Raw genomic sequence first — 928 nt, forward strand, 5'->3', positions numbered from 1 at the left:
CCATCGGGGGCCACGGTCCCGCGCCCCGCCGTCCCCCGGCAGCCGGGATCACCCCAAGCCAGAGACCCGCGAGTGCTCACCTCATGGCTGCGGCCGCAGCGGCGAAAGGAAAGACTCACTCCGGCCGGGCTCCTCCCATTATCTGTGAAGGGGAGAGGCCATTCCCGCTCCGCTTCCAGCCGTACTCCCCTCTTGTCCTTTCATCTTCCGCCATCCTAAACTTACTTACATCGAGTGTCAATACCCGAGATGATAGGAGCGTGATATCTGGAATCGTTTTAAACTTAAAAACATAGAAAATATACCCCTTTGGTAAGGCAAAGTGGTACAGTCCGACTTCCTGCTACGCACGCGCAGCCGGATCACGTGGTGAGTGGGAGCCGGATGTCAGCTGGATTGCGCAGGCGCGGTAGGGGATTTTGCTAGAGTGGCCCAGTCCTTGCAGGCACCCTGTATTCTCTGGAAAGATGTTTTATTAGCGCGGGTAAACACATTAGTGAATGAAGCGGAAGAAAATAATAGGGCAGATATTAGGCAAAAGCCACCTTTTTATTCATTTTCTCGGTAGATCGGGAGCCCCTGGAGTGCAGAATAGGTCACCAGAGACATTAGCTTGTTTTTGCACCACTGTGGTTCTTAATCTCTTAGTGCCTCAACTTTCTCCTATGTAATATTTCCGTAATCCAGTTGTGAAAATCACGTGAGTTAATGTTTGCAACTCGCAAAGGGAAGCTTTAAGACAAGCTTCTTGATCGTAGGAAACTTGTTTGGCTTACACTGCACTACAGCAGGTTTAGAGCGTAGAGCATAGTAAACACTTGAGAAATAGTATTTTGGCTGAGTGAATGCATAGCTGTGAAAGTTTGAAAACAATTCGAATGACCGCACAACCCATAGTTCTTCCCTCCTGGTCTGGCGTACCCAGTGC

General features: G+C 50.1%; 1 protein-coding gene across 1 annotated transcript in view; it reads right to left on the reverse strand.

The window, feature by feature from the left end:
• RPL19 (ribosomal protein L19) overlaps positions 1–184 on the reverse strand; it is a 3,964-nt gene extending 3,780 nt beyond the window's left edge. The window contains exon 1 of the mRNA XM_005861902.2: positions 81–184. Coding sequence (XP_005861964.1) covers positions 81–85 — 5 coding nt within the window. The 5' untranslated portion in view covers positions 86–184. The remainder of the gene's footprint in view (positions 1–80) is intronic.
• Positions 185–928: the final 744 nt, after the last annotated feature.

Source organism: Myotis brandtii, unplaced genomic scaffold, assembly GCF_000412655.1.
Source record: "Myotis brandtii unplaced genomic scaffold, ASM41265v1 scaffold157, whole genome shotgun sequence".
NCBI classification, from domain to species: domain Eukaryota; kingdom Metazoa; phylum Chordata; class Mammalia; order Chiroptera; family Vespertilionidae; genus Myotis; species Myotis brandtii.